At 46.9% G+C, this 27,704-nt stretch overlaps 1 protein-coding gene across 1 annotated transcript in view; it reads right to left on the bottom strand.

Annotated features, from left to right (window-relative positions):
• SORCS2 (sortilin related VPS10 domain containing receptor 2) overlaps positions 1-27,704 on the bottom strand; it is a 214,988-nt gene that overhangs the window by 73,030 nt on the left and 114,254 nt on the right. Inside the window, 2 exon segments of the mRNA XM_048515360.1 lie at positions 968-975; positions 1,890-2,058. Of these exon segments, the coding sequence (XP_048371317.1) occupies positions 968-975; positions 1,890-2,058 (177 nt within the window).

The raw sequence follows: 27,704 nt of genomic DNA, 5'->3' as shown, positions 1-27,704 counted from the left end.
TTTTCAGAGATTGGGTGGGTCATATCCAGACTGTGTGCCTCCCTCCAGCACTTGCATTGCCTGCCCTCCTCTAAGCCCCTCCCTCACTTCTCTTCCTTTGCATGCCTCCCCCTCCATCTCTTCCCTGTCCCGCTCTGGCACCCTCGCATGCCACCCCTCCCCTACCTCCCATCTCCCCTCTGCTAGGGTGGGTGGGTCCTTATCAGATGCTGGGCCCGCTCCCACTCCCTCCCTTGCATGCCCACTGCTCGCTGTCCCCTCCCTCACTTCTCTTCCCTTGCATGCCTCCCCCTCCATCCCTTCCCTCTCCCTCCGCTGAATGTGCATGAGAGTAGGTGTGTTGTGTGGTAGTAGTGGGTGAGGCACAGAGAGTGAAAGGTACCTGCGTGTGAGGGGGGGAACCCCACCTGACGTCTCACATGGCAACGTGTGTATGTGTTTCATGTCCACACGAGTTATACTGCTTCCACTGCTCCTGTCTGGCCATCTGAGCGAACATTCTAAGGGCACGAACATTCTAAGGGTGACATTTACACACAGGCAGCTTCATGGCCTGGTGCGCCAGGAAAAAGATGTTTTACCTGGCTCAGGTGTGTGGCCTGACCGTGGGAGGTACGTAAGGACACAGTCGGGGGAATGAGTAAGTGTCTGAAATTTTCAGAGCGTTTGGGCCAGCAGGTGCGGGGTTATTCTCAAAGCAACAAACACATGGTTCCATTTTTATATATATAGATTAAAATATTAAAATCAATTAAAACAGTCAACCCCCACAAAAATTTAAAGAACCATAATTTATAGATGACGTCAGAAGGTTCCTCCCCTCCCCCTTTCTTGCGCCCATGGGAGGCCAGAAGTTGTTATATAGCGAATTTCCGATATTACCCCGGCTGGCAAAATGCCTGGTGGAACAGGTCCGTTTTGCAGGCCCTTCAGAAACTTTGTATGTCCTGCAGGACCCTGATCTCACCTGGAAGCCTGTTCCTCAGGTACAGGAAGGGGCCAGGGCTGTAAAAGCCTTGTAGAGGCCAGCCGGATCACTTGGGGCCAGGGATCATCAGTAGGTCTGCCGCCGATGAGCAGAGGGGCCTAACAGAGAACGCCCAATACAGGGGAAATGTATGCTGGGCCAAGGCGCTTGAATGGCTTTAAAAGGTGGGAACCAAGAAACTTTAAACATGACCCGGTACTCAATCGGCAGCATATGTAGATGTGGCATGAATCCTATCCATATCTATTGAGACCGTTGCCCCACTGTGCAAATGGGGTGGACGTCAACTAATCATGAAGAGGACTACAGCCGTTCAGTGTAATGGGTATTAGGTGACCAAGTGCGGCGGCAGGACAGTCCATGTAAACCAATCTGTCCCGCGTCCCGCGGGGTTTTTTAATTGTCCTGATTTTGCCTTCTGGGGCACTCCCCTTTTCCCCGCCCTGTCACAAGGTAGAGCACCCAGAGAACAGTCACCCGAGCAGTCGCTCCTGCATGCCTTGTGCAGAGGCGCCTGCCTTTGGGGTGCTCCCGGTTTCCCAGCCTCTGTCACAGAATCCCAAAAGTGAAATCATCTTGACCCTTGCGGTATTGGAGGCTTCGCATTGCCTTCTGGAAGTGAGAACACCCCTGTCACAGAGGCGGGGAAGCAGGAAACGCCCAAAGGCGAATGCGGCTCCTCCCCCCCATCCTGGTTTAAAAAAGTGTCAATCTGGTCACCTTAGTGTAATCCTAAACAGATTGCAGTCCACTGAAGTCAATGGGCTTAGATGAGATAATTCTGTTTAGAGATGCACTAACAGTGATTTAACCATATTCTAAGCTTGTTAGAAGATAATTCAATAATCACATTTGGAGAGGATGTTCATAAAACGGCATGGCAGCACTACGAACTTTTTACCTGGCTCCTCATATAGTGAAGTGAGCACTTTAATGTCTTCCTGCTTGGGATGAAAGATCAGTGTTTCCACAAAGAAACTAATGGGCTCCTTTTGAAAAGTAGCTCCTTCATCTGTGCTAATGAAAAGATTCTGGTCCCGGTCATTTTGGGAGGAACTGACAAGAATGATCTGCAAATGAAAAAAAAGTAACAGATCAACAAAGCTTATCTACTGTATAGAGATATATTCTCTCTTTTATTGTTAAAAGGCACACGATAAACATTCACTCAATCATTACCTTTATTAGCATAAAAGAAAGAAAATTTGGGTGAACGGAGATCCAACATCTGGAGACACCATAAGTTATTGCTTACTATTATTATTATTATTATTATTATTATTATTATTATTATTATTATTATTATTATTATTATTATTATTATTATTATTATTATAGGACAGTGATGGCGAACCTTTTTGAGACTGAGTGCCCAAACTGCAACCCAAAACCCACTTATTTATCGCAAAGTGCCAACATGGTAATTTATCCTGAATACTGAGGTTTTAGTATAGAAAAAATGGTTGGTTCCAAGGCGCACGTTACTCGGGATTAAGCTTGGTGGTAGTCGGTGGCTTTGCTTTGAAGCAACCGAGCTTACTCCCAGGTAAAGGTTCACGCTTTAGTTCTTCCCATGAAAATCAGTGGGGTTTAACAGAGCTTAACAGGGTTTACCTACACTGTTTCCCCAAAACTAGGTCTTAGGTTTGATACTAATAATCTCCCTGAAATAATCACACTATTATCACATGCGTGCCCACAGAGAGGGCTCTGAGTGCCACCTCTGGCACCCGTGCCATAGGTTCGCCACCACTGTTATAGGATGACACAAGATCAGACCTGGTGAGCTTTTTGGCAAATCTTATGCAAATCTTACATTATGATTACTGATGTTTGTTATGTGATGCTATGATGTTATAATGTTGATGCTTTGTTACTGTAACTCCGAGGTTGGAATGTTATATTTATTATAGTTTAGATTGCTGTGTCATAATGTTATGTTATTCATTCCATGTTTATTGATGTTATGTTTCTGCTAGTTGTTACTGAATGTTATGATATTGTTGTTTATGGTCGAAGGCTTTCACGGCTGGAATCACTGGGGTGCTGTGTGGTTTCTGGGCTGTATGGCCGTGTTCTAGCAGCATTCTCTCCTGACGTTTCGCCTGCATCTGTGGCTGGCATCTTCAGAAGAAGATCCTCTGAAGAGGCCAGCCACAGATGCAGGCGAAACATCAGGAGAGAATGCTGCTAGAACACGGCCATACAGCCCGGAAACCACACAGCACCCCACCGATATTGTTATTGTTATTTTGCAGCTGTTGTTCACCACCCTGAGCCCTTCGGGGGAGGGCGGTATATAAATCTAATAAACCATAACCATAATATGAAAAATAAAAACACATTGAGCACATTTTGACCACCAGATGAAGTCATCATTAATAGGAAGCATCAGAAGGTCTTGTTTTGAGAACAAAGGTGAAGCAGATGGCAATTGTGGAAGAAATTTCAGGGTTCCTATCCTCTAATAATAGCCTTGTAAGTTATAGATAGATATTTATTATTACGGCCTTTTGGCCAGCCAAGCCTTGTAAGTTGTATATTTGAGTAAGATAGAAATTTTGGTGTTGTAAAAAGGATGAAGTATCTTCTCTCTCAGGTCAGCAAACAGCTGTCAGTCCAGTAAGATGTGTAAAAGAGTTTCAGGTTGATTGTTTCCGCAGTTGCAGATTCTTTTGGGGAAGGGCATTAGATAGTATCTTCCCTCCATTGCAAAGAAGGGAAAAATGTTGAGGCGAGCCAGTATGAAGACTCTACGTGGCCAGATAAACATACATACTCTGAGCTTACCGAAGAATGCAAAGAGTTCATTCCATCCCCAAACCCTAAAGCTGACACGAGTTGACAGCGTAGGCGCAACTGAGCATACACAGAGTGCGGCAATAACCACTGGAGCCAGGGAGTTCACTCAAAGAAAGGATGTATTGGCATTGATACAATATATACAGTTTAAACGGACAGAGCCTTCGGCTTAGGTCCTGTCCCCAGCAAGGAACACGCTTAACTGAGTTAGCTTACTTATATACACTATAATACATTAATTAGCCTATGGCTAGTACAGTCAAAGGTCACATGACTCATATATATAGCTGATGCAATCATGCTTAGTCATTCCCTTTGGCTGACTGCTAACAGGTGAATGCTGTTAGTCCTTCAGCAGTCCATTAAGGCAATCAAGGGTTTTGCCATGCAGCTGTTATACTTTCAGCTCCTGACAAAAGCAACTGGTGGAGGTTGTGAGTCTCCAATTTATATACTAGTCCAGAAATCACCAAAAAAAATTTAATCAACCATTAACTAAGAACATAAGAACATAAGAACAAGCCAACTGGATCAGACCAGAGTCCATCTAGTCCAGCTCTCTGCTACTAGCAGTGGCCCACCAGGTGCCTTTGGGAGCTCACATGCAGGATGTGAAAGCAATGGCCTTCTGCGGCTGTTGCTCCCGAGCACCTGGACTGTTAAGGCATTTGCAATCTCAGATCAAGGAGGATCAAGATTGGTAGCCATAGATCGACTTCTCCTCCATAAATCTGTCCAAGCCCCTTTTAAAGCTATCCAGGTTAGTGGCCATCACCACCTCCTGTGGCAGCATATTCCAAACACCAATCACACGTTGCGTGAAGAAGTGTTTCCTTTTATTAGTCCTAATTCTTCCCCTCAGCATTTTCAATGTATGCCCCCGGGTTCTAGTATTGTGAGAAAGAGAGAAAAATGTCTCTCTGTCAACATTTTCTACCCCATGCATAATTTTATAGACTTCGATCATATCCCCCCTCAGACGTCTCCTCTCCAAACTAAAGAGTCCCAAACGCTGCAGCCTCTCCTCATAGGGAAGGTGCTCCAGTCCCTCAATCCTCCTCATTGCCCTTCTCTGCACTTTTTCTATCTCCTCAATATCCTTTTTGAGATGTGGCGACCAGAACTGAACACAGTACTCCAAGTGGGGTCACACCACGGCTTTATATAAGGGCATGACAATCTTTGCAGTTTTATTCTCAACTCCTTTCCTAATGATCCCCAGCATAGAGTTTGCCTTTTTCACAGCTGCCATGCATTGAGTTGACATTCCCATGGAACTATCAACCAAGACGCCCAAATCCCTTTCCTGGTCTGTGACTGATAGCACTGACCCCTGTAGCGTGTATGTAAAGTTTGGATTTTTTGCCCCTATGTGCATCACTTTACATTTTGCTACATTGAACTGCATTGAACTACATTGAACTATTTTGTTTACAGCAAAATCCTTACAATTATAATCTTGGAAAATCACTTCAACTCTCAGTATTTTCCACAAATCCAAGAATCCTCGGAATCAAAGTCTACCAAAAGGCTGGTGTAAGTCCGAGGGCCGGGGAGCAGTGTTCCTGGCCTTAAACCCAGGGAGGGAGCCAACTAATGACAGCTCTGTCCTCAGGAATGTCCCAGCCCACCCTCCAGCCCACCCTTGCTGGTGTCTGATCAGAATACCAGTGCAGCCCAGACTTCTGGGTTTTGTGGAATGGGACTGAGGGACTGGTGGCCACCAGCATATCTGCCACCTCTGCCAAGGTAAGTGCCCCGGGGGGGAGGGCAAATGTTCCAGCACAGGGCCACAGTGGTGGGATCCAAAAATTTTAGTAACAGGTTCCCATGGTGGTGGGATTCAAACTGTGGCGTAGCGGCAATGGGGCTGGGAAGGGCACGACGGGGGCATGCCCGGGCATTCCGGGGGCGGGGCATTCCTGGGCGGGGCTGTGGCAAGGACGCAGCTGCTGCACCGGTCCTTGGGCGGGAAACGAATGCACGCAGGCGCAGGCTGCCACGCACGCCGGTGCACCTCCTGCTAGACTGCTCCAAGTTCTGCACGCTACAGCTGAGAGGAGGGGCGTAACTAAGGCAAAAATCACAGGGCAAAATCACCCATTAGTAACCCCCTCTCGGCACACACAAATAATTAGTAACCCACTCTCGGGAACCTGTGAGAACCTGCTGGATCCCACCTCTGGGCCACACCCCTCCCTGAAGCGCTTTTGGCTCCCCCTATTGGATGGGCTGTGTGTTGGCTGTGCTCCTGAACCTTTACCAAATATATACCAAAGAACAATGTCACACGTACATGACCCACTCACAGAGAACTTCTTTTTCTTATGAAGAACCTGGAATGCATTTTGGCGAGGCCACTGAGGACCAGTGACAGAGCTTTGAGTTCTTCATTTGTTCTACGGCCGCTTGATCTAGCTGTCGTCCCCAGCCTTCACCGAAGCTCATGTAGAGATACATTTTTGCAGAGATTCTTGGATGACACAAGTTCCTTTTGAAAAACCTGCCCCCCATGAAGTACTCTCACGAGTGTAATGACCATGCCCCTGTTGTGAAAACGCCCCCATGGCTTTTTCATGTTTCGTTGAGGTTTTTGGACATTTCTACAGTTCCTCTGCACACCAGACGAATGCTAGCTTTCTCCTGAGTGTCTAACGCTGCCATTCCCAACAAAGGAAAGAAACTGGATGCCTCTTAACTGGTAATTAAATTAGGAGTTCCAGAAATAGACCACAGCTGGAATTGCTGCCAAAAAAAGAAACGGAGATGAGGAAGCCACGAAACCAGCAGCTCCGGCAACAGAGGAAATAAAAGAATGAATCAGAATAACATGCAAACTCTGCATACTTATCAGGGGAACCCCTGACATTGCCAGCACAAAAATTAACCACAAAATGCATGCATAATGAGTGACATCATGGAACTGGTAGTTGGGTAGAAGTGGAGAAGAAATAAGAAGTAGAGTTAGTGTGATACAGGGGTGAGAGTGTTGGGGTAGAATCCAGGGGACTCCAGTTTGAATCCCTACTCTGCCATGCAAGCTTGCTGGGTGACCTTACACCAAACACATATGCTTAGTCCAACCTACTCCATAGAACAGAAAACAAACCTTCCAACAACAAAAAATTACATGCTGTGTAATCCTTCCTGTGTTCTGGTGAACTAAAGAATTCAGAAGGTTGGCACATCTACTAGAGCAGGGGTCTGCAACCTGCGGCTCTCCAGATGTTCATGGACTCCAAATCCCACCAGCCCCTGCCAACATGGCCAATTGTCCATGCTGGCAGGGGCTGATGGGAATTGTAGTCCATGAACATCTGGAGAGCCGCAGACCCCTGTACTAGAGGATTACTCGGAAAATCCTGTAGTTTTTCTTAGCAAGAAGCTCCTTAAAGAATTCAGATATTTGGACATTACTGAAAAATGGCCCCAGAACTCTTGAGAGTTAAAGGCCGGACCCCCCGTGTGGTGCAGCCACTGTTGAAAGATCATAGCAGTATGGTGACCCCCATATGGTAACCGTGAAGTTAAGAAAGCTCACACAGGATACATAGGGTTGCCAACTCCAATTTTGGAAATTCATGGAGATCCAGGGAGGGTACCTAATAAAGGTAGATTTTGGGGATGGGAGAAAGCTCCGCGGGCTTCCCCTTCTAGGGTGTCCACTTCTTCTAAACTATATAATATACTGTACAGTAGGGGTAGCCCAACCTATGGTGCTCCAGATGTTCATAGACTACAATTCCTATCAGCCCCTGCCAGCATGGCCAATTGACCATGCTGGCAGAGGCTGATGGGAATTGTAGTCCATGAACTATGGAGCACCATAGGTTGGCCACCCCTACCATACAGATTTCCCCCTGAGGTTACTATTTCCTCAAGGGGAAGTGATCTCTAAAGTCTGCAGGTCAGCTGTAATTACAGGAGAACTTGAGGCGCCAATGACCCAGGCAGTATCTGCTAGGAGCAGAAGGCATAGGAGGTTAGGAGCTTGTGTATCTAATCTGGAGGAACCGGGTTTGATTCCCAGCTCTGCCGCCTGAGCTGTGGAGGCTTATCTGGGGAATTCAGATTAGCCTGTGCACTCCCACGCACGCCAGCTGGGTGACCTTGGGCTAGTCACAGCTTCTCGGAGCTCTCTCAGTCCCACCTACCTCACAGGGTGTTTGTTGTGAGGGGGGAAGGGCAAGGAGATTGTAAGCCCCTACAGGAGAGAAAGGGGGGATATAAATCCAAACTCCTCCTCCTCCTCCTCCTCCTCCTCCTTCTTCTTGCAATAACCAGCCTCTTGTATGCAGAAATCGGTTTATTGAACAAAATCACAGCACACAGTCACCAACAATTATTTCCTGGAACTAAGTTTCAATACAACATTTCTAGCTTCATATCCCTTTCCCTTGAGCCCCCTCCCTCAGGATCCCAGCAGGATGAAGTAACTAGCAGCATTCTCAAGCAAAGCAGAGTCTTCAAGGCCATGCCAGAGATAAGGCAGATGAGGGCTGGCTAGAAGATGAGAAAGTTATTTTGCACCTAGAGTAAAAAGGAAAACAAAGGCAGGGGTCCCCCACACCACCTTCTCCCGACCCCCTCCAAAGTTTCGTGGCAAGAACCACGGAAGAGCTGAAATGTCAAACAGATTTTCACAGGATCTTGACAACTTCCCTACAATTAACCCAAAGAATGTGTGCACTAAATATACATCAATCACAACATGCAGGAAAAGTGTGTTATGATTATATATTCATAAATATGAAACTCAAGCAACATATGAAACTCAGTGGCAAAATTAATTGAATAATGGAATGCTAAGCACGGAGGTGCATAGTGCTTGAGTTTCATGTTTATGAATATATAATCATAACACACTGTTCCTGCATGTTGTGATTGATGTATTGCAGGTGAGCCTATATTTAGTGCACATTCTTTGTGTTGCTACTGGTTTTCTTTTCTTTTACCAGGGTGAATATTCCTGCTGTGCTAGTGCCCAGAGCCCACAGTATGTATGGTACTGGCAATGGAATACCTCACGTTAATCTTAAGAACATCAGAACATAAGAACAAGCCAGCTGGATCAGACCAGAGTCCATCTAGTCCAGCTCTCTGCTACTCGCAGTGGCCCACCAGGTGCCTTTGGGAGCTCACATGCAGGAGGTGAAAGCAATGGCCTTCTGCTGCTGCTGCTCCTGAGCACCTGGACTGTTCAGGCCTTTGCAATCTCAGATCAAAGAGGATCAAGATTGGTAGCCATAGATCGACTTCTCCTCCATAAATCTGTCCAAGCCCTTTTTAAAGCTATCCAGGTGAGTGGCCATCACCACCTCCTGTGGCAGCATATTCCGAACACCAATCACACGTTGCGTGAAGAAGTGTTTCCTTTTATTAGTCCTAATTCTTCCCCCCAGCATTTTCAATGGATGCCCCCTGGTTCTAGTATTGTGAGAAAGAGAGAAAAATTTCTCTCTGTCAACATTTTCTACCCCATGCATAATTTTATAGACTTCAATCATATCCCCCCTCAGACGTCTCCTCTCCAAACGAAAGAGTCCCAAGCGCTGCAGCCTCTCCTCATAAGGAAGGTGCTCCGATCCGTCAATCATCCTCCTATTCTATGATGTGATTGTTGTGTTATGGATGTTCAGTGCGGTATTGGGCCACATTACAATTGAAAGCCCCCCCCCCCCCCAATTCTGAAGGGTTCGTAGGAAAATCAGGATGCAGTCAGCTACCATTGCACAGACTTTCACACACTGCTGGATGCCTGTGATGTCTGTTTCCAGTGTTGATTTTGAACCTGAGCTGTTTGTTTATGAATGGATTAAAACAGGCTTTAAGAAAAAAACGCAAGGGACTGAACTTGTGCTGGCCTTCAGTAGCAAACTGGCACGGCCATTCGGAAAAAGTCAGCCGGGCTGTGGCAGGATCGTCTTTAATAAGCCACCATTTCTCTCTGTTCTTCCACCATAACATTAAAATAATGACCTTTGTCCAGGAAATACTATGCAGATAAGAAAGTCAACACACGGCCTTGCGTGCTAAAAGCGATGTAACATGATTCATGACAATATACAGCTGCTGCTTAAAAGTGGATAAAAAATGCCGTGAGGGCCTGGGCATTTTTAAGCCACTTTAAAATGGCAGTGGCGAAGGTGGCCCGTTCTGGGTTGGCAAACACCTGGGACTCTGCAGGGAGAAATCTGAGGAGGGCGGGATTTGGGGAGAGGCAAACTTCAATGGGGTAGAATGCCTTAGAGTTCACCTTCCAAAGCAGCCATTTTCTCTAGGTAAACCAATCAATCTCACCTGGAGACCAGGTGCAATCCCAGTAGATCTCCAGCAACCACCTGTGGTAGTGTTAGGTCTCAGACTTTGAATCAATAAATGAACTCTGGTTTATTGGAAGGCAACGAAGCACCCAGCTTGTTAAAGCCAGCTCTGGGAAATCTGGCTTTTGCTACTCCCGTTATTCAGAAGTATCCCCCCTCCCCCGTTTTCCCAAAGAATGTGAGAAAGAGTTATTTTGGAGCTCCAAGGTTGATGAGAGATAGCGATAAAGCCATTTGGCCTCCTGTCCCAAGGACAATGGAAACATCCCATTACCCATGAGAGCAGAAGTGTCAGGGGTAAGCCTAGTTATCTACTGAGCGTGTGAAGCCATAAAGAAAGACCAAGAAAAAAACTATCCCATTACAGCAATGGAAACATATAGCAGGCTGGTTACATATATCTTGTAGCAATTACATTGAGGTAGGAATGCATCTCAGTCAACTAGGTGCAATTCCTGACAGGCAGACACCAGGACGCTGCCATGTCTAATGTAGCCTGGAGTTTGCATTACAGGAGGGAAAATTTCCACAGGACAAGGGATACTTATTTTTGTTGTTCAATTTCTATCCCACGCCTTCCCAAGAGTTGTGCACTCTCCAGAAGAGACTAAGTAGAAAATCCTATCAGAAAACAATATGCAAATCACATAAAGTTCAATTATACTCAAAACTACCTTCTTAAATTGAGCTCAACCAGCAAGACCAAGAACAAATCTCCAGACGTTTTCATTTTTAATCAAAAGTAGCAGTGGGAGATCCAGGATTCTAACAGAGCCGCAATTTTCCGAACAAGATCACACACACACATTCAGCTGCACACAGCCTCCTAGGAAAACACACAGATATCTGTATTTCTCCTCAGCAAAACAAACGGCATCTTCGGAGGAAGCGGCTGAAGTCAGGAAAACAGCCGTGCCAGAGCTGTGATCCAATTCAGAGCCCCCCAAAGTTGCTACTCAATGAAAAATGAAAAAGTCAGGAGATCTGCCTCTCTATGTGCTGAAGGGACGCATTCAGAGGTGGGATCCAGCAGGTTCTCACCAGTTCCCGAGAGTGGGTTACTAATTATTTGCGTGTACCGAGAGGGGGTTACTCATTGGGTCCGCTTTTCCATCTCTACGCCCTCGCCTCCCCGAGAGGCATCCTGCCTTTGAACGTGAAGGTTCCATATAGCAATTGCGTCTGATAATGTAACTCCCTGGACTGGGTTAATCCCTTTCAGGTACTGCAATTCATGGATTCTCAGCCTTTTGTACCTGTTATCTCACCGGTCTCTATCAAAGAACTTGTGTGTTTCACCATTGCTGTGTTCAGATTTGTGAGTTGGGGCATTTTCTATAATGTGATGATGATTTAGAAATGACCTGGTGCAAAAAGTTTTTGGGGGGTTGTGGTGGGGTGGCTGCCCATGGAGGGGGCATCCAACTCAGGTTTTGCCCAGGGCTCAGGTTTGCCTAGGTACGCTGAGGGGGGGCTGGCGAGGGAACCTGTTACTAAAATTTTTGGATCCCACCACTGGACGCATTTGTCCAACCCTCCCCTCCAAATGGGAGTAGATAATGCTCGGCAAAGAAGCCTGCATGTTGAATTGACACGTACCAGTCCTGAGTATTAGAGCACACCAGTTTGGATTTTGCAAGCGACTGTTCTTGCCAAAATGATCCCAGTTACATTTTTGAGTAGGCAAAACTCGTTGCCAGACTGTAATGGGGAAGCAATGCCACGGGGCTCTTTGATGCCTTGCACGCCTTTCCAATTAAACGTCAACCATGATCAATGTACACAAAAATTAAAATGTAGCCTACCCAAACATGCAAGGGAAAAATGCAGAGCCTTCCTCGTCCAAGCCTTTTCCGCAATGTGCACTACACCACAAACACCACAACTACACTCTGAATTGCCAATTAAATTTGTCTTAAAATGGAACAAGGGGTAAGCGGTCAGATTTTCTCTCTGAAGAAAAGTACCATGACAAAAATCCAGGAAAAAATAACATGTCAATACAGGAAACCTCACCCAGTCCAGACCCAGAAAGGATTGGTGTGTAGCTAACCCTTTCTTGATGTTGTGGGTGGTTCGTACTTGGCCCGTTTCAGCAGGCAGGAGCAATTCGTCTAGTTAATTTGATAATGAATGAGATTCTGGCAAGCTAACTAATTAGGGGGCACCCAAGTGGCACTTTAGTACATTGAGGAAGGCATCTATGGCAATGTAAGGCTTTCACGGTCGGATTCAGTGGTGGGATCCAAAAATTTTAGTAACAGGTTCCCATGGTGGTGGGATTCAAACTGTGGCGTAGCGCCAATGGGGCTGGGCGGGGCACGACGGGGGCGTGACCAGGCATTCTGGGGGTGGGGAATTCCTGGGCGGGCTGTGGCAAGGACGCAGCCACTGCGCCGGTCCTTGGGCGGGAAACGAATGCACGCAGGCGCAGGCTGTCACACACACCGGTGCACCTCCTGCTAGACTGCTTCAAGTTCTGCGCGCTACTGCTGAGGAGTGGAGGAGGGGCGTAACGAAGGCAAAAATCACATGGCAAAATCACCAATTAGTAACCCCCTCTCGGCACACACAAATAATTAGTAACCTACTCTCGGGAACCTGTGAGAACCTGCTGGATCCCACCTATGGTCGGATTCAACTGGTTGTGGTGGGTTTTCCGGGCTGTGTGGCTGTGGTCTGGTGGATCTTGTTCCTAACATTTCGCCTGCAACTGTGGCTGGCATCTTCAGAGGTGTATCACAGAGGGAAGTCTGTTACACACCAGACGACGGCCACACAGCCCGGAAAATCCACCAGAACCAGCATCTATGGCAGTTTTACTGCATAGACTATAGAGCATTCGTTGAAGGGGAAATTGGTTCAAGAGATTTGGTTGTGATTATTCTAACCCTGTGTGTGTTCTAACCCAGTATGAGTTTTTTTTTCAAATTCTTGTGTGTCCTAAATCCTGAGTGCTTTTACTATTGTAATTTGTCTTTTTAAAATGTGTGCTTTAATCCTGTTAATTTGGCTATTCTAATTTGTGCCCTCACGATCTCAGGGCTGAATGGTTGGCTGTCTTGAGTTTGAAGAAGTGAGGAGGGATAGAAATGTTTTAAATAAACAAATAAATAAAAGGCAATACATTCCCATACTCTTTTTAGTCAACAGGTTTAGAAGAGACTATGCAGTTCATTTACAAAGGCAAAATACAGCTCTCTTAAAGGAATATCGTCATGACCCCAGTCACCCAAACTTATTGAACAGTTACAGCATCGACATCATTGCCCCAGAGTTTTAGCTCATGCTTAGGGAAAAATCTTGAGTATCATTCTGCACATGTCAAGAGACAATCAAAACTGGTCAAACCTACTTTCTGGTCGACAGGAAATAAAACGTCTTGAGCTAAAACTCCTTGGAGGAAATGTTTTATTTCTTTCCTAAAATGTTTTGTTTGTTTTGAGATTGACAACCCCAACTGGGACTATGCATGCAGAATGTCATAAGAACATAAGAACATAAGAACTAGCCTGCTGGATCAGACCAGAGTCCATCTAATCCAGCTCTCTGCTACTCGCAGTGGCCTTTGGGAGCTCACCAGGTGTGCCTTTGGGAGCTCACATGCAGGATGTGAAAGCAAGGGCCTTCTGCTGCTGCTGCTCCTGAGCACCTGGTCTGCTAAGGCATTTGCAATCTGAGATCAAGGAGGATCAAGATTGGTAGCCAAAGATCGACTTCTCCTCCATAAATCTGTCCAAGCCCTTTTTAAAGGCAATAGCATATAAAGTCATAGCAATTATGTGAACAGGGATATGTGAACACAACCTTAAACAGCAACAACAGGTGGGGCTACCACCTGTCTGGGTATACAACCATTTCACATGGCCTTTCTCCATCCATGTGGTAGAGTACCCATGCATACAACCATCTGGAGGAATATTTACATTCCTGATAGAACGTAGACAATACATCTCAGGTTACTTTCCCTTAACACTTGCTATTCAAGGGAATCCCTAAAGATGGCAGCATTCAATTTCCCTTCGCATATTTCCTGACTTTATTCCCCACAACACTGCAACGTCACAATCCTAATATCCTAAGGACAGATAATGAGCAAGGGGACTCCTTTCTGAAGGTTTTGGATTGTCCTTGTAACAGAGTGCTGAATTATTATTTTATTGGTGAAGTACAGCATAGCAGATCTTTGGAAGAAGTTTAGCTGTGCTCATTATGGGATGTATCCTACGAGATAAAACTCGGTTACAAAGCTCTGGAACTGGAGTGAAGGTGAGGGAGCGAGACTCCTCTGCCTCCCCCTTGTAGCCAAATGACCCCGCTCTTCTGCTCTTGAGAACTGAGGGACCTCTAGGAACAGCATGGAGAGGTCAAAGTGGGGATTGGCACTGGAAAAGGGGAATCGACAAAAGTCAGGTGCCTCTTTTCCAGAGGTGGAATCCAGCAGGTTCTCACAGGTCCCAGAGAGTAGGTTACTAATTATTTGTGTGTGCCGAGAGGGGGTTACTAATGGGTGATTTTGCCACGTGATTTTTGCCTTAGTTACGCCCCTCCTCTCAGCAGTAGTGCGCAGAACTTGAAGCAGTCTAGCAGGAGGTGCACCGGCGTGCATGGCAGCCTGCGCCTGCGTGCATTCTTTTCCCGCCCAAGGACCGGTGCAGCGGCTGCGTCCTTGCCACAGCCCGCCCAGGAATGCCCGCCCCCAGAATGCCCAGCCACGCCCCCGTTATGCCCCGCCCAGCCCCATTGGCACTACGCCGCAGTTTGAATCCCACCACCATGGGAACCTGTTACTAAAATTTCTGGATCCCACCACTGCTCTTTTCCACCCACAGAAATGGGGTTACACCAGTAAAACAATACCTTTGGATACAGGTCTCTGTTATGTATTGTCCCAGGTAATTTGGTGTACCACAAACTTTAGTTGAATGTTCCCTGTGTCAACAGCAAGTCTGGACTGTAAGACACTGGCAAGATCACTCAAGCTGACTGGTGACCCAGCACCAGAGATCTGTCAGCTTCGCCAGTGGTGACCAGGACCGTCCTCCCCTCCCCCAATGCCCATTTGAGCCCAACCGCCCTGTGGGCCCGGCTGTCATCAGCTGCTGCAACTCCACCAACTGGACTTGAGGTCTCCATTGCAAAATTGCTTATTTAAGGTAATTCCACAGAGGTGGCTGTAGTAATATCTTGTAGCCAAACAAAGCAGAAGTTTGGTGGCACCATAAAGACTACCATTTATTGTCATACGAGCTTTCATCAGTCAGAGGCCCCTTCCAGACACACAAGGCGACTCAGGTTCGACTCGTGTTGGCAGAATCGTTACCTGAGCTCGAGTCCTCCCGTTTCTCTGCACAGAAGCTGACTCGTGTCTCCGGAGCCGAGCTCAGAGGGCGGGACCACATTCCCGTGCTGCGTTCTGATTGGTTGCTGAGTTACCTGAGCTCGACTCTGCTGTTACTGGGGTTTTTTTAAAGGCGCGCTTCTCACCGCCGCCACGAGTCTCCCGTTCTGTGCATGGGCGAAATACTGAGCTGTGATTGGCTGGCTGGCAGAGTCGAGGCGACGGAGATTCCGCACTCGGCCGGCTTCGGCTTGAGTGCAACCCGAGTCCGTCAGTCGACTCGACTTCCCAGTCAAGCTCGGAAATTCAACAGCAAGAGGGGGGTGAGTCGAGTCAGACACGAGTCCAACGCTACATCTGTGCGGAGTACTCGGGTCAGCCCCAAGTTGATCTAAGGCCAAATTCTACAATGCGCAAGGGGCCTTCCTCAGATATATCTGAGCTCTGATTCACGAAATGTTCTGCATGTGTGTAATGTCCTGTCAAGTCACAGCTGACATGGTCACCTACTTCGGTTTTCAAGGCAAGGGACTATTACAGAGATGGTTTGCTATTGCTGTCGTCTGCATTATGACTTGGGGGTCTCCCATCCAAAAACTAACTAGGGCTAACCCAGCGTGGCTTCTGAGATCTGAGATCAGGCCAGCCTGGGCCATCCACGCCAGGGCCACAAGATTTTTTACAGGAATAGGTACTGTTAGTCTTTAAGGTGCCACCAGACTGATTTTTTGATTGGCTCTTTAAGGATCAGACATTGACTTGGATCCACCGGAGATGTCTGACCGCAGAGAGCAGCTTTCTTGTCTCCCCCATTCGCTGCGGCCAAAAAATTCCCTCAAAATTCTGCTGCTGGGGACAGGAGACAGGAAACAGCATTTTGAGGGGGTGTTTGGGGCTACAACTAATGGGTGTGAGGGAGAGGGAGAAAGCCACAGGCAAAAAACCATTTCATGATCAAGTTCCAGTGGATCCGAATCATTTTTTTAAAAAAGTTTGGGATGGAAAGGAGTTTGGTGTGTGTAGATTTTCCTTGTTATCTGAGAAATGGTGTGCATGGAGGGAGAGGAATACAGTGAGAACAAAGGGCCTATTATGCGATGCCTGTCTTTTGGAAGAAAGCGGAGAAACAAAATGTCAGCAGGTGGATAGGTGTTGCTATTTTGAGCCTGCCTTGCTTTTTTTCCCTCAACCAAATACTTATAGGGGGAGTCCTTTAGCGTCGGAGGCAAACAGCAGTGATGGTCGCCTACACTGAGACCACCCGACAGTGTAAAGCACACAAAAATTGAATGATCATACAGATTAACACACAAGCAGGTCCTTCTCATTGGAAGCAAAAAGCTATTCCTCTGGACCAGGGGGTCTGCAACCTGTGGCTCTCCAGATGTTCATGAACTACAATTCCCATCAGCCCCTGCAAGGATGGCCAATTGTAGTTCATGAACATCTGGAGAGCCACAGGTTGCAGACCTGACCAGGGGGTCTGTAACCTGTGGCTCTCCAGATGTTCATGAACTACAATTCCCATCAGCCCCTGCCAGCATGGCCAATTGTAGTTCATGAACATCTGGAGAGCCACAGGTTGCAGACCTGACCAGGGGGTCTGTAACCTGTGGCTCTCCAGATGCTCATGAACTACAATTCCCATCAGCCCCTGCCAGCATGGCCAATTGTAGTTCATGAACATCTGGAGAGCCACAGGTTGCAGGCCCCTGTCTGGACAATCCACCTAAGCACATTGGGGCAGGTGCCAATCCACCACAACTGCCCCCACCTGTCAGCTGCACAGTGTGAGGGGCTGACTGTAACTTGCTTGGGGTGACCAACTTCTTTGTGTTGGTCCTGGAAAGCATACTAGAATTACCAAAGGCTTTCACGGCTGGAATCATCTGGCTGTTGTGGGTTTTCCAGGTTATATGGCCGTGGTCTGATAGATTTTGCTCCTGTTGTTTGGCCCGCGTCCATGGCTGACATCTTCAGAGGCATCTCACGGTAAGATGTGTTTCTCAGTTTTGACAGAGAGAAACACATTTTACTGTGACATGCTTCTAAAGATGCCAGCCATAGAGGTGGGTCAAACATCAGGAGCCAAAACTACCAGACCACGGCCAGCCGGCCCGAAAAACGCACAAGAGCCAAACTAGAACGGTCAGTCCTGTCCAGAAGGCCTTGGTGGTTGCATAGACAGATCACTCACTAGGTTGCCAGTCTCCAGGTGGCACCTAGAGATCTCCCATTATTACAGTTGATCTCCATGATCTGAGATTGCAAAAGCAGACCAGGTGCTTGGGAGCAGCAGCAGCAGCAGCAGCAGCAGCAGAAGGCCATTGCTTTCACATCCTGCCTGTGAGCTCCCAAAGGCACCTGGTGGGCCACTGCGAGTAGCAGAGTGCTGGACTAGATGGACTCTGGTCTGATCCAGCAGGGTCTTTCGTTTGTTCTTATATTCCGTACAACCAGTTTCCCTGGAGAAAATGGCTGCTGTAGAGGGTAGATTCTATGGCATTATACCCTACTAAGGAGGAGGAGTTTGGATTTACATCCCCCCTTTCTCTCCTGTAGGAGACTCAAAGGGGCTGACAATCTCCTTGCCCTTCCCCCCTCACAACAAACAGCCTGTGAGGTAGGTGGGGCTGAGAGAGCTCCGAGAAGCTGTGACTAGCCCAAGGTCACCCAGCTGGCATGTGTGGGAGTGTACAGGCTAATCTGAATTCCCCAGATAAGCCTCCACAACTCAAGTGGCAGAGCTAGGAATCAAACCTGGTTCCTCCAGATCAGAGTGCACCTGCTCTTAGCCACTACGCCACTGCTACGGCGTAGGGTCCCTCCCCTCATCTTCTCCAGGTTCTGCCCCCAAAATCTGCAGGTATTTCCCAACCCAACTTTACCACACAATCATGCATAGTTTTCCTCACCAGAAGGTAGCAATGCACAAAGGCCTTTCTGCACAGCCAAAATAAAACATTTTAAGGGGGGAAATAAAGTGTTTCCTTCAGGAGTTCTGCATGGTTGTTTCCCCCAAACGTTTTGAAAACGTTTTATTTCACCCTCAAAATGTTGTGGGGATGTTTTAATTTTCCCGCCAAGTTGAAGCCCCACGCCCTCCTTCAATTTTCATTTTGCTGCTGTCTGCCATTTTCTGCTGCTTCATAGATTCTCTGGCTGTTTGCCATTCCCTCAAGTTTCCCATGGACATTTTATCATCTGGCATCACAGCTGCCCACCATTTCTGTCGTCGCTGTACATGAATACATTCATTTTTTTACCTGCCAATTACGGGAACAAGCTGTTTTTCCTTTTTATTCATTTTGGGTGTTGTGGATTCGACGTCACATAGATTTGATGTCGGAATTGGCAAGGCTTTGGGTATCAAGTCTCTGTAGCATCGAACCCATGCATGCAATTTTTTTTTAAAAAAGAACAGAACTGTTTTTGCCTGAAATGTTTTATTTTTACAGGTTATATATGAGGAGGCAAGAAAAAAATGCCTGACACATCTACTACACAAAATGACATATTGTTCTGATAAAGTTTGTTGTGAAAAACTATTACAAGATAAGGAGGAGAATATTACTAAATGGGTAGCAAAATTCTGTCTATTCATTATGAAAAAGAAAAAATTATCTGAATATGGTATCCCCCTTAGATATTTTTGTTTTGTTTAGTATTTTCATGCTGTTCGGTGTGTTTACAAAGTATAATGATATATAGATGGATAGTGCTGGAATACGGGAGAGAGATCTGCATTCTTGTTTTGTTGTAGATATTTTGGAGATTTGTAATATATCTGGTCATTGACTGTAAATAAAGTCTTCTTACAGGCTATGAAAACAAAACCCATGCAAACAATTCTTTTCAAAACGTGCGTAGAACGTTTGGCAAATGTTTTAAATGCTTTGTGTGAAAAAGGGCCAAACCCATTCAAGTGGATTTAGAAGCAGTCGTTCTATGTTACTACAAAAATTAACCAGGGGAGAACTCATAATATTGCAATGAAGTTGTAATTAATACGTGCAAAATAATGTATATTTCTTTTTTTAAAAAACCACCCTGCAGCAACAGTTATTTTTAAATGCGTCTATTGTTGGCACTGCTATTATGTTGCGTAGGAGAGCCAGAGCGGTCTTCTGGCAAGCTAAAAAAATAATACTTTAAACCTTTATCCACACAAGGGATTGGTTTTGAAGGGATTCATATCATAATATAATTGCAGCAGAAATATGCAACATTAAAACGGGGCTGACTTCCTTTACACACACACACACACACACACACACACACACACACACACTCATACACACACACACACACACACACACACACACACACACACACACACACACACACACACACACACACACACACACACACACACACACACACACACACACACACACACACACACACACACACACACACACATACACACACACACACACACACACACACACCCTACTGGGGACAAAAGAAGGTACAGTATTATTCTTTCCATTATCCTCACAATAATAGGTTTATGAGGAAGGTGAGGTTGAGAAACATTGCCAGCCCTAGCTGCCTAGTTCACGTATACCAGTGGTGGCGAACCTTTGGCACTCCAGATGTTATGGACTACAATTCCCATCAGCCCCTGCCAGCATGGCCAATTGGCCATGCTGGCAGGGGCTGATGGGAATTGTAGTCCATAACATCTGGAGTGCCAAAGGTTCGTCACCACTGACCTATACTCTTTCCCACTGAAAGTTCTCAGTGAGGTCAGTAGTGGTGTGGCGGAAGAGTAGAAAGCCCTGAGCCCTTTGGGGGAGGGCGGTATAAAAGTGGAATGAATGAATGAATGAATGAATGAATGAATGAATGAATGAATGAATGAATGAATGAATGAATAAATAAAATAAAGCTTCCGCAAAAGAAAATAGTTCTGCCAAGCCTGCCTTGGTGTTTTGAGATGCGGGGAGGGTGAGTGGGTGAACTGGATTGGTTTCCCCACTCCTACACATGAAGCCTGCCAAGTGACCTTGTGCCAGTCACAGTTCTCTCAGAACTCTCTCAGCCCCGCCTCCCCTCACAAGGTGTCTGTTTTGGGGAGAGGAAGGGAAAGGAGTTTGTTAGCGGCTGTTAGCGGGCCACTTGCTTTTAGACCAGAGGACACTAGGACCCAACAGGAGCATTCTACAAGGAAGAAGGTCCAGGAAGTGGCAGAGGATGAATTCAAAATTGCACTGAGATCTTTCGGTGGAAAAGAGCAGAGTGGAAAAGAGTGGAGATCTGAACCTGGTTCTTTAAGATCTTAGTCCACGAAGTGATCCTGTGGATGTGGAGATCGTATAATTGGGAGTAAGGTTACACTGCAGACCTCCCTCTCAGTTCAGCCTGTTTCTGGCTACAAGGAACTTCTGTGGTAAACTGGAGGACCAGCCTGATCCGCTTCACAGCTTCTCAGGGTGCTATAACGAACTAGCTATAACGACTATTTCAGCCAGAAAAATCAGCAATAGCAGAACACTTGATAAACCAACCTGGACACAGAATATTATTTGAAAACACAGAAATTCTGGACCACTCTGACAACCACTATGTCAGACTACACAGAGAAGTCATTGAAATTCACAAGCACATGGACAATTTCAACAGAAAGGAAGAAACCATGAAAATGAACAGAATTTGGCTGCCAGTGTTGAAAAACACTAGAGTCAAGACAGTGACTAATCAGCTCCACACAAACACAGGACTATAGACTATAGAAGAAGAAGAAGAAGAAGAAGAAGAAGAAGAAGAAGAAGAAGAAGAAGAAGAAGAAGAAGAAGAAGAAGAAGAAGAAGAAGAAGAAGAAGAAGAAGAAGAAGAAGAAGAGGAGGAGGAGGAGGAGGAGGAGGAGGAGGAGGGGGGGGAAGGAGGAGTTTGGATTTATATCCCCCCTTTCTCTCCTGCAGGAGACTCAAAGGGGCTTACAATCTCCTTGCCCTTCCCCCCTCACAACAAACACCCTGTGAGGTAGGTGGGGCTGAGAGAGCTCCGAGAAGCTGTGACTAGCCCAAGGTCACCCAGCTGGCGTGTGTGGGAGTGCACAGGCTAATCTGAATACCCCAGATAAGTCTCCACAGCTCAGGCAGTAGAGCTGGGAATCAAACCCGGTTCCTCCAGATTAGATACATGAGCTCTTAACCTCCTATGCCACTATAGCACTCAAAGGGAACAAAGACCAGGATACTTCTATTCAGATCCATTCACCTATTGACCTTGCTATCTTCATTGTTACTCCCATGCTACAGACTTCTCTGTGACTCACATGCCAGGCCACTCTATTCAGATGGCCTCACCTTTTGACCTCACAGTATACATACTCCACTTGCTTTCCATTCCTACCATCAGATCCTCTGAAGATGCCAGCCACAGATGCAGGCGAAACGTCAGGAGAGAATGCTGCTAGAACACGGCCATGCAGCCCGGAAACCACACAGCACCCCAGAAGAGACACGTCTCCATGTGAAGGCAACCTGGATTGTTTCTGTGGGCTTCAATTGCTGCCTGCACGGATTCACGTGAATGCGAAAACAGGAAAACGGGTTACTTTATCCCGACTGCAACCTGTTATACAGTTTGGTTTTGGGGAATGGGCTTAAGCCTTTCTCTGAGGCCTCAAAATCTCCCCCTCCAAGTTGCTTTTCTACCCACTGGACAAAATATACTTTATGGTATTAAGATGACATTTGTCACTTCAATTAATTTGAATTGTTTAACCGTTTTACCGTTTAATATGTTTAATTGTTTAATATGGTTATTGTAGCTTTTTAGTTTAATATGGCTATTTTAGCTTTTTAATCAACACATAACCTTTTCTTTTGTTTCTCAATTAAGAGCGGTTGGAGGAGGACTGACCCAAATATTTGGAGAGGAAGCTTAATTTAATTATTTGAAGCTTTGTTTTACTTTAATATGGGAACCTGCAGGGTCCTTTTATTTTCGCCTCTGCAGGTGAGAAGGCAAGAGAGTGAGATTTTGATTGCAAAATCATTTGACAAGTAAGGATTAAGCATCACATCTCCTATCAAATTGAAGCACTGCCCCTCTCTGCAGGGGCAGGTTGCAAGTGACATGCAGACTACTGAATTCAGTTCCACAAGAGAAAATGGTTGCTTGGGAGGGTTATATCCCAATAAGGTCTCTCCCCAGATCTCCCCGGGCTCTGCTTCCAAATCTCCATGAATTCCCCAGCCCAAAGCTGGCAACCATAAAAAGAAGAAGAGTTGGATTTATACCCCCCCCCCTTCTCTCTTGTAAGGAGACTCAAAGGGGCTTACAATCCCTTCCCTCCTTCGCAACAAACACCCTGCGAGGTAGGTGGGGCTGAGAGAGCTCAGAAGAACCGTGACTAGCCCAAGGTCACCCAGCTGGCATGTGTGGGAGTGCACAGGCTAATCTGAATCCCCCAGATAAGCCTCCACAGATAAGCCTCCACAGCTCAGCTCAGTCAAACCCGGTTCCTTCAGATTAGTGTACAACCCGAGGTGGGATCCAGCAGGTTTTCACAGGTTCCCGAGAGTAGGTTACTAATTATTTGTGTGTGCCGAGAGGGGGTTACTAATGGGTGATTTTGCCACGTGATTTTTTCCTTAGTTATGCCCCTCCTCTCAGCAGTAGCGTGCAGAACTTGAAGCAGCCTAGCAGGAGGTGCACCGGCGTGCGTGGCAGCCTGCGCCAGCGTGCATTCGTTTCCCTCCCCAGGACCGGCGCAGTGGCTGCGTCCTTGCCATAGCCCCGCCCAGGAATGCCCCGCCCCTGGAATGCCTTGCCCCGCCCCCGTCGTGCTCTGCCCATCCCCATTGGCGTTACGCCAGTTTGAATCCCACCACCATGGGAACCTGTTACTAAAATTTTTGGATCCCACCACTGTGTACAACCACTACGCCACTGCTGCTCAGAGGGAGATCTGAGCAGCCCATGTAATGCTGACCTCTGAAACTCCACAACGTGAAGTAATAATTAAACCCTGCATTCTTTCCTTGAGCAACCATACCAAAAGCTTTCCCAATCACTAATAAACTCAAGTAAATCTCATTATTTCTTCTGTAGTAAAAATAGAATAAAGCCCCCTCCTGCAGTCTTCCAGGTTCATCCAATCTTCTGTTACATCCAACGGTTAAAATGCAATTCAGCCTCCCATCAGTAGTCATCACATCCTTCAGAGAAAACTGCTGGGATATACAAAAACAGGCCACTAAAGCCCCTTAGAAAACAGAAAAAGACTTCACTGTTTCCATGTTGGTACATACTGTCGTCCAGAACGAAGCCAGTGAGGCAAAAGGAAGCCTATTTCTTACAAGACTAAATAGTTGGTTTCATCACTGGTCGAATCCCCACTTGAAATTTGCACGCAGATCCAAACCTGTTTGTTGTGAAACTGTGTCCTCTTCATCGGAGTTTCTCCCTCCACACAGCAGCAAGCACACCCGGTTGCAGAACTCTTAGCAATCCCCACTACCAGGCGAGCTCGCTTCGCCGGTCTCCTCTGATTGGCTGGCGTGCCTTGATGGGGCAGGACCTTTTCCCACTGTGGAAATGTACATTGTAGGGGCATGATCAAAAAACCAGCATGTAAAAGTTTACCGTTTAACATTTAACTGTGCAAACAGTTAATCATTACCTGTGTAAACCATTAACGATTCAAAGTTACATGTTTGACTGTTTAACGTTTGCGTCCCCTTCTGCTGGCCAATCGCAAAAGCAGAAGCAAAACCAAGGAAAGGCTGCACGCACATCGCAGTGCTGATTGGTTGCCCGAATTCCGCATTACACTCCAGGGCGGGAAACGAGTCAGGGTTTCAAACCTCATCCCTCCCCTCGGATCATCTCTGAACCGTTTTAATGGGGTCTGTGCCACTTGCAACCAGGTCCTGCCGGAACGCGGATTAAAGGGGAGAACGAGTGCCAGAAACGGAATCTGCCACGCAAGCCATGGGGAGGTCGTCCCTCAAACCTGGTTAGTTTGTGTTCTGAAACCTGGCTAAGAAGGTAGTGGGGATTCGACCAGAGAGTTGGAGGAGACCACAAGAGCCATCAAGGGCAAGCTCCTGCCACGCAGGAACACACAACCAAAGCAACCTTGCCAGATGATTAACCAGAGTCTGTTTAAAAATCCCCAAAGAAAAAGAATCTCGTCAGCCTCTCTATGACACCGTGGATTTTTGCCCCAGGGAGGCAGCACACAGCTCGAAACGTCTTGCCAGGTCTGCAAATCATTGCTTCTGTTTCCCTTAGCAGGGAGCTCCCTACCACCAACACACACCTCCTTTGGGGTTTTGCAGGGGCCATTCCATGGGCTGAAGCTCCTGCTACTTGCACATTCTCCAAGGACTGACTTATGTGCCTGTTGCTTATCATCACTGACAAGGGACAGAACTTCAAATCGACTCTGTAGCTTCAAACTCACAGAATGTTCCTGCTGCTTCTGTGTGTCACATTCTTCCCAATGCCCACCTCCTGTGTTTGAGACCTGTCCTCCTCCTCCAAGAGCAGCAGTGGCATAGGAGGTTAAGAGCTCGTGCATCTAATCTGGAGGAACCGGGGTTGATTCCCAGCTCTGCCGCCTGAGCTATGGAGGCTTATCTGGGGAATTCAGATTAGCCTGTACACTCCCACACACGCCAGCTGGGTGACCTTGGGCTAGTCACAGCTTCTCGGAGCTCTCTCAGCCCCACCCACCTCACAGGGTGTTTGTTGCATGGTGGGAAAGGGATTGTAAGCCCCTTTGAGTCTTCTTACAGGAGAGGGGGGGGGGTATGAATCCAACTCTTCTTCTTTTTATGGTTGCCAGCTTTGGGCTGGGGAATTCATGGAGATTTGGAAGCAAAGCCTGGGAATAGTGGGATCTGGAGAGAGACCTTATTGGGATATAACCCTCCCAATCAACTGCAACTCCACCAACTGGACTTGAGGTCTCCATTGCAGCAGTGGCGTAGGAGGTGAAGAGCTCGTGTATCTAATCTGGAGGAACCGGGTTTGATTCCCAGCTCTGTCGCCTGAGCTGTGGAGGCTTATCTGGGGAATTCAGATTAGCCTGTACACTCCCACACACGCCAGCTGGGTGACCTTGGGCTAGTCACAGCTCTTCAGAGCTCTCTCAGCCCCACCTACCTCACAGGCTGTTTGTTGTGAGGGGGGAAGGGCAAGGAGATTGTAAGCCCCTTTGAGTCTCCTGCAGGAGAGAAAGTGGGGATATAAATCCAAAACTCTTCTTCTTCTTCTTCTTCTTCTTCTTCTTCTTCTTCTTCTTCTTCTTCTTCTTCTTCTTCTTCTTCTTCTTCTTCTTCTTCTTCTTCTTCTTCTTCTTCTTCTTCTTCTTCTTCTTCTTCTTCTTCTTCTTCTTCTTCTTCTTCTTCTTCCTCAGAGAAATCCCTGGCGTGTTCCCCACACTCTGCTCCACTCTGTCTAGAAAATCTTGCAGAGGGAGACAAGAGCTCCATCTCTGCTCTGCATGACAAGGGTTTTAAAGCACCGTCACTTTGAGCCGTGCATGCCCACGATCATATACTAACACGGACTGTGATGAGAAATGTTCAGGGCAACCTCAGAATAACCGCCCCAAGTTCAGCTGTCGCAGCATCAGCCCGCACCATGTTTGCACAAGTAAATAAAGATGAAAATTTGCAAGGAAGGTCGGGGCTGGTCGACAAAACACACACCAACCCACACGCCCCTGGGAAACCTTGTCAGAAGGACTCATGTCAGCTGCTCTTTCGTTTGTTCAGAGGAAGAAGCGGTCACTGAAATCAAGAATGGGAAATTTCAGAAGGGAAGAGAAAGGTTTTCGAGACCTACTAGTGTCTCTCCCATATAGCACAAACAGAGACTGATACAAGGGAAACCTTTGTATTTAATAAAAGTACAAGTGGGGTGAAGAGAGATGGGGACAGTAACTGTATTGCCCCACTTCGCTGTTGTCACCATCCTACCCTTTTATGATGGGCGATTCCGCACACGAGTAAAATAGGTTCGACCCAGTTCCCTGAGAAGGGTACTGACCTTGGTCGAAGCCATTGTTGTTCCCCACTGCAACCAGCTTGATCCCAGCTCGGAGAGCGGAATCATCCTGTGCCTCTTCGCCGCTCTGTTCCGATTGGCTACTGTTCTATGGCCATGTTCCATCTATCCCCACACGTTATTAAAAAAAACTGCCACAGGAATGGAGGGACGAAGGTGGTGTTTTTTGATTGGTCAGTTGTACGCATGCCCGAAACACTCAGCTGTGATTGGCTGAATGGGGGACTCCTGGCACCAGAGATTCCGCACTTTACTGGAATCGAGCTGAGTTCGAGTGTGGTTCCCTGAAAAAGTAGTAGTTCCCAACCGGAGTCGGAAATTTGCCCGTTACACGGGGCGAAGCTGGTACAAAACCACATCGATCCCAGTGGTTGTGCGGAGCACTTAGGTCGAACGCAGCTCGAACTTAGGTCGATAACGCAAGTGCGGAATCGACCGATGTTGGGGAGGAATACCTGATGCTCTACCAACAATCAACCAAGTCCTTCTGATTTCTTGGCTGTAGTTGCTTTTTGAGCAAACAATGGAGCCAAGGATGGAAAACATTGAAAAATTTCAGTTTCTTCATTGTCAGCCTTAAAGTTGTGTAATTCCTCAGCAATTACTTTTGTCTTCTAGATGTTCAGATGGAATCCTGCCTTGGCATTTGTTTTGGCACTTTAGTAACTGTTTAAGCACTCGAAAAGATATGAGGAAGAACAAATGCACCACCTTTCTCTTCGACATTTTGAAATAACTTTTCCCTCACTTCGGGGGGTCTCCTCCTTCTGGTCTTCCCCCATCCATTCCTCGGAGGCATTTCTGGGGGATATACAACTGACTTTTGCGAAAAGCACAAAAGTAACACCGTAACACAGAAATATCTACATACAAATGTAAAGAGTTTTAAAAACAAAGCCAGCAATCTTGCGATGACCAGGAGGAACCTGGAAGTGGGGGCTGGCAAGCCCGCAACAGGAGTGACAGGCCTTCTCGTGTGTAAACAGAGACACGCAAAGAGACCCCACTACGGCCCCGCTGTGCAGCAAACAGCTCTGAGGGAAACATTGCATGCATAATGGGCCTTGGCTCAGGAGCCAATGCAAAAGAAGAGACAGAAGAGAGCAGGAAAAACGGTTCTAAGACTCGTCCTCTTTCGGTCTCCTGCACTTCTTTTGACCCCCACATCTCTGACACGAAGACAAAGAGGAAACGTTTGAGATGCCTTCAGGTTTAA

This window comes from Sphaerodactylus townsendi, linkage group LG14, assembly GCF_021028975.2.
Source record: "Sphaerodactylus townsendi isolate TG3544 linkage group LG14, MPM_Stown_v2.3, whole genome shotgun sequence".
Classification (NCBI taxonomy): domain Eukaryota; kingdom Metazoa; phylum Chordata; class Lepidosauria; order Squamata; family Sphaerodactylidae; genus Sphaerodactylus; species Sphaerodactylus townsendi.
This window is presented reverse-complemented; position numbering and strand designations above follow the sequence as displayed.